Source organism: Marmota monax, unplaced genomic scaffold, assembly GCF_021218885.2.
Source record: "Marmota monax isolate L192 unplaced genomic scaffold, Marmota_monax_Labrador192_F-V1.1 WCK01_AAM20220418_F8-fsc00147, whole genome shotgun sequence".
NCBI lineage: Eukaryota > Metazoa > Chordata > Mammalia > Rodentia > Sciuridae > Marmota > Marmota monax.
The window spans coordinates 687,784-693,783 of NW_026693552.1; the positions used below are offsets into that span (position 1 = coordinate 687,784).

Sequence of the window (6,000 nt, forward strand, 5' to 3'; positions counted from 1 at the left end):
CAGATGTCTGGGATCATCCTTCAAAAACTGGCTTAGAGTGGTATCTGCATGTGAAAGTGCCAGGTAGATCTAGAAAAATTGATTGAAAGTGGGTGGTCCAGGGCTGGGGATGTGGCTCAAGTGGTAGCACGCTCGCCTGGCATGCCTGCGGCCCGGGTTCGATCCTCAGCACCCCATACAAACAAAGATGTTGTACCCACTGAAAACTAAGGGATAGTAGGGGATAGGAAAGGTAGCAGAATACAACAGTCACTAATATGGCATTATGTAAAAACGTGGATGTGTAACCGATGTGATTCTGCAATCTGTATTTGGGGTAAAAATGGGAGTTCATAACCCACTTGAATCAAATGTATGAAAGATGATATGTCAAGAGCTTTTTAATGTTTTGAACAACCAATAAAAAATAAATATTAAAAAAATTCTCTCTCTCTCTCTCACTTTCTCTCTCACACTCTCTATTTAAAAAAAAAAAAGAAAGTGGGTGGTCCAAGGCTCAGAAACCATGCTGATAGCACCTATTAAAATGCTAGAAATGTCACATACTTGAGGGATGTATTTTGATATGTTTATACTGAAATGATGTGATGTTTGGAGTTTACTTCAAAGGAGTCCAGTTTGGGCAGGGTAGGGTATGGAGAGAGAATGGGTGGGAACATGGATGGAAAAATTGGGTGTGTGTTGATAGTTGAAGCTGGGTGATAGATTTTTGGCAGTTTATTTGCTATTTTTTCTGCCTTTGTATATGTTTGTTTCTACAGTACAGAGTAAATAAGAAGATATTGGGGGAAATGGGAAAAATAGTTAAAAATGAAATATACTTCTATGGTCATTTCATGGCTTATTTGCCAGACGATTTATTGTAATGCTCTCAAGCTCCTTGTCTATAAAACAGGATAATAGTAGATTATTGATAGGGTTGTTTTGGAGATTTAATGAGTTTAATGTAATGCAAAGCTGTGCTCAGATCACCATGTTCCATAGGAGAGCTTATTTTCATTGTTACTCTACTTTGGCAGGCAACGGTGTTCTGTTACACGTGGCTGAGCATGCGTGTAAAATAGAATTATTTACAGAACCTTTGAAAAAGAGTATTTCATCTTACTGGGATTGCTACATAAGAAAACTGGAATTTTAGTTTTATAGCCAAGTAAACCAACAAAACAGGTCACACCTACCTCAGCCTCAAGGCGGAATGAGTGACACTCCTTGCCAGGAACGTGTAGATGCTGAGTCAGCTTTAGTGACAGAAGAGCAGGTTTTCTGCCTGAATGAGCCTGTGGCTACCTGAGAGGATGAGACTGGTAAAGGCCAGCCAGGGGAAGACACAGGACCCAAAAGAAGCAAAATGTGAGCAGGGGTTGGCAGGTACAGGTCCTATCCAGCTGATCAAGTGATTGGGAGAGTCCTACAAGGAAGAGATTTGATAAGACCTCAGGACAGGTTTGGGGACTTCTGCCAAAGTGAGCAGGTTGGAAAGATCTAGAGTAAGATTCAGTTCTGAACTAATGAGGCTAAAGTGATGCAGAGGTAGGGAGCCAGAGGAGTTGAATGGCCTGTGTGTTTAAATAGAGCCAAGGTATTCTGAGGGATCAGTGGTATCACCTGGCAGGCAGGTTTTGCTGTGTGAGGTTCCTCCACCAGCACCCTGACATGGGACTCTGCATGTTTCCACAGCCACCTGGAATGGCCCCTCCACATGGACCTGATTTTCATGATCTACAGAAGGCTGGGTGTCTTCCCAGGAATGAGATCTCATTGGCCTCTGCTACTTGACCTCACCAGACTTTCTCTTGAGTTCCATGTAGTTTTAGCTGTAATGACCTGGTCTAATGAAATTATGAGTAATAGTAAGCTGTAGCTATGCATTTCATCCTTCCCGTATCTGGGCTCTTTGAGACACAGGATATCACTTGTGAAAATCCAGAGTTGTTTGCATACGATGGATGATCCTGTGCTCCATAGAGAGTGGTTATAAAATATTATTGTTTATTACGAATAGCCCTTTCCTTCTGCTTCCCATCAGGTTAATACTATATGTGAAATATTCTAGGCCTCAGGTAAATGAAGATGATGGAAACCCAGTTGATGTGTTTTAGTCCAAATTTTCTTGATTCTGAGATTAGATAACTAAAGAAGTTTAGAGAATGGAGGCTTTCATTCCTAATAGTTTACTAAGTCGTCCTCATCAAAACTGTTTTAGTCAGCTTTTTTGCTCTTGTGACCAAAAGACCTGACAGGAACAATTTTAGAGGAGAAAAAGTTTATTTTGGGGCTCACGGTTTCAGAGGTCTCAGTCCATAGATAGCAGGCCCCATTCCTTGAGGTTTACGGTGAGGCAGAACATCATGGTGGAGGAGTGTGGTGGAGGAAAGCAACTCAAGACGTGATGATCAGGAAACAGAGAGAGAGAACTCTCCTCACCACGACAAAATATATACCCCAAAGGCACACCCTCAATGACTCACTCCTCCAGCTACACCCTACTTGCCTACAGTTACCACTCAGTTAATCCTGATCAGGGGATTAATTCACTGATTAGGTTAAGGCGCTCTGACCCAATTAGTTCCCCTCTAAACCTTCTTACATTGTCTCAATCATGAGTTTTGAGGGACACTTCAAATCTAAGCCATAACAAAAACATAACAACAACAACAACAATAACAAAACAAATACCAAAAACTTATGTTTGGCAATATAATTTTGATTAACATTTTTGAGAAGCTAGAATTATTCAAGTAATTTATCCAATCTTTATTTTACTACTGTAGGCCTGTGTTAAATTTAAAAAAGACTTTTTTTTTCTTTTTTTTTAGTTGTAGATAGACACAACACTTTTGTTTTATTTATTTATTTTTATGTGGTGCTGACACTCAAATCTAGTGCCTCACATGTGCTAGGCAAGTGCTCCACCACTGAGCTACAGCCCCAGCCCCAAATTTGAATATATAATATTAAACCACCAAAAAAATGTTAGGATTCTACAAAACATACTTACTACAGAGCAACAAACTTATAATAGAATTTTGCAGTGGTTACAAATACTCATGTAAGTTTATTGATTTGCAAAAATGCCTAGGGTATATATTAAATGGAAAAATAAGGTTTCAAAATGACATTATAATTGAGCCTATTTTGTAAGTGTGTGTGTGTGTGTGTGTGTGTGTGTAGGTAGGAAAAATACTCTAATTTCTAGATGCATATTCTTTAAACCACATTTTAAATGACATTTCCTCTTATTACTTTGATCATTTTTAAAAAATATTTTTTAGTTGTAGATGGATACAATGCCTTTATTTATTTATCTTTATGTGGTGCTGAGGATTGAACCCAGTGCCTCACACATGATAGGTGAGTGCTCTACCATTAGCCACAATCCCAGCCCTATTATTTTTATCTTGAAATAAAGAATTCATGTGTATTTAATTTCAGAACACAGGTTTTTGCAGTGAAGAGAATTTGATGGAAACATTCTTTATAACATTCATGTCACAACTTGGAAAATTCTCATTGTAATATTTTTGGTTTCTGGTAGAGGAAAGGTTATGTTCTTGAGTTGGCTATACATTTTGTTGGCATTGGTGTGACTTTCCATGCTGAAATTAATGCTTAATTTTTCTTCAACAGTTGGCTAAATTCCGCAGCCTCCTGTGTACAGCAGAGGGTGAAGCAGTGGCATTTTTGTTGAGTAATCACCGTCCACCCCAACCTCTGAAGGGCCGCAAAGTGAGAGCCTCTTTCTGTTAGCAGTGGTCTCCAGTGGACATCCCTAAACGTGACTGCAGAGAGACAGCAAAGAAAACAAAACACAAAAATCCCCACTAACACTTCTTTCTAGAATTTTAATCTGTGAGTACCATTTTATGATCAGTGTTAACACCATGAGGAAAGCCAGATCTCTTTAGTTAAACCGACTTAGCTCATCTGCTCCGGATTTGCATGCAGGGATCAAGCAATAAACTTGGTCTGATGTTGTTAAAACCCCTGAAGTACAAAACAAAAACATGGCTGGCCTCACAAAACGTCAGAATGTACTGAAGATCCTACCTTGCCAGAGACTGAGTCACTTCAGCATGTCTCTCTGTGAAGTTTAATGACAAACTTCAATCACTTCCAGAATGTTCGGATTGTGATGTCTTTTTCTAAACAAGTGATTCTTAATGTTTTGATAGTGTGTTTATCAAAAGTCGGTATTTCCTTTTAAAGTGAATATTTGTTATGGTTGTGTTGCTGATTCTAGTGTGATACTTTTAATAAAGTGCAAGATATGAGAGATCTGGGGGTGGGATATAGCTACTTAATTTGTCTACTTTTGTACTCAGTGTCTACTTTTCAGAGCAAAAATAACTATGATTTTGGTGAGGGATTCCCTAGGATATAAAATAGCTATTTACACTTTAATCAATTATGCATATATCATCACTTGATAATGTTAATAATGAATCAGCTAAAATTGACAAGATGAAGTGTCTGCTAGTTCTGGCCTTACTGTGGTTTGAAATGAACAGATTAAACAATAGCAGTACAGGCAGAGCTGCTCAAGAGCATGATGAACAGGTTACCTGCTTTGCCCTGTTTTGATGATAGAGCAGGGACCAATCCTTAGTGTGTCATTTTTAGTGTCAATTAGTGAAAAAATTACTTGCATCTCATATAAATACCCCATTGGTCCATAAAACCTTAAGCCCATTTCCATGGCAAAGCCCATTTCCCCGTTTAGACACACCCCTTAGCCTATTAAGTAATTTTGTAAGATGGCACTTGATGTTAATTTTTACTTCCTATTTCTTGTTTATTTTGGTTGCTTTTGTTGGGGAGAATGAGGGCAGAGTTCCTTTTGCCCTTTCTGTTATGGAGTGACACCAAGCATTAACTTAATAGCCACATTTAAGACTTGAACAGTAGTAGTTCAAGTAGTTATCTTCTGAGAGAAGTTTATCTGGATGTCTTTGACTTGATGATTTGTTTTTGGACTCTCTCTTTCTGTGAATGTGGATTTTATTAATTCAAATTATTGTTACATTCTCCTTAATAGAACAAATGGGTATCAGTAAATTGTGTTCTGGTGATGTCTTCTGGTACATGAGATGAGCTCCTGAAGATTAAGGCTGGTGTCTTGGTTGCCATTTCTTTCACTGTCTCTAGCTTGAGGCTTTGTGAATTAATATGCAGTAAATATTTAATGAATGAATGTTTAAAATTTTTTTACTATCTTCATGATTATCTCTCTGCTTGAGATCAAATGCAGTATAAATTAATCTAACAAGTAAAATATGTTTAATATCTTTAAAATTGTTTCTGAAAGGAATAATTTATTAAACCTGATTTGTATAACCAGAAGTTCTAATGGTTTTAAAAGTACCAGTGTTGGATGGGAAGGCATTTCTTTAGTTTGGAGAGACATGTTGTGAAGCATCCTAGTGAGGGAAAGAAGCTTGTTTTCTTAGAGAATGTAAGTTGCTGTATCCAGATGGTGTTTAGGATGGGGATTGTGATTACTGTGTGTGAGAGTTACCACTTTGTAATTTACCACTTTGTAATTTTCTGCTGCAGTATTACATCAGTTCTATGCCACAGGTTGCCCCTTAGTAGGCTAAAAAAGTCTGCACTGTACTGATCTCCTTGAAGGTTTTCTGCTTATTTATGTATCTCTTAGGGTCAAAAGGTTTAAGTGTGTTTTAAAATTACTATTTTATTTCCCTTACAAAAGTTGGAGTTTTAAATGTTAGTATAGATATCTGATGTTTGTTAAGCATTTTGTGTTATAATTTAAATTGGATTTAACCGCAATAAAGAAAATGAAAAAAAACCTTTCAACTGTATGAGGGCTGTATATATGCAATACATGGAATCAAATTAAAGTTTTGCTTAGAAACATTGCAAACACAGTGCCAAAAACACATTTCCCCCCTCAACTGTTTTAATGTAAGTTGTGTCCTGATTTCTCACCATCTGTGTGCTATAGTGTGTATTCATTTCCTTTGAGCTGGAAGAAAGACA

At 37.6% G+C, this 6,000-nt stretch overlaps 1 protein-coding gene across 2 annotated transcripts in view; it reads left to right on the forward strand.

The window, feature by feature from the left end:
• Window positions 1-5,334, forward strand: part of Ca13 (carbonic anhydrase 13) — a 29,134-nt gene extending 23,800 nt beyond the window's left edge. For both annotated transcript variants that reach the window (XM_046458642.2, XM_058583709.1), the window contains exon 7: window positions 3,628-5,334. In XM_046458642.2, the coding sequence (XP_046314598.1) occupies window positions 3,628-3,747 (120 nt within the window). In that variant the 3' untranslated portion in view covers window positions 3,748-5,334. The remainder of the gene's footprint in view (window positions 1-3,627) is intronic.
• The last annotated feature ends 666 nt before the right edge of the window (window positions 5,335-6,000 follow it).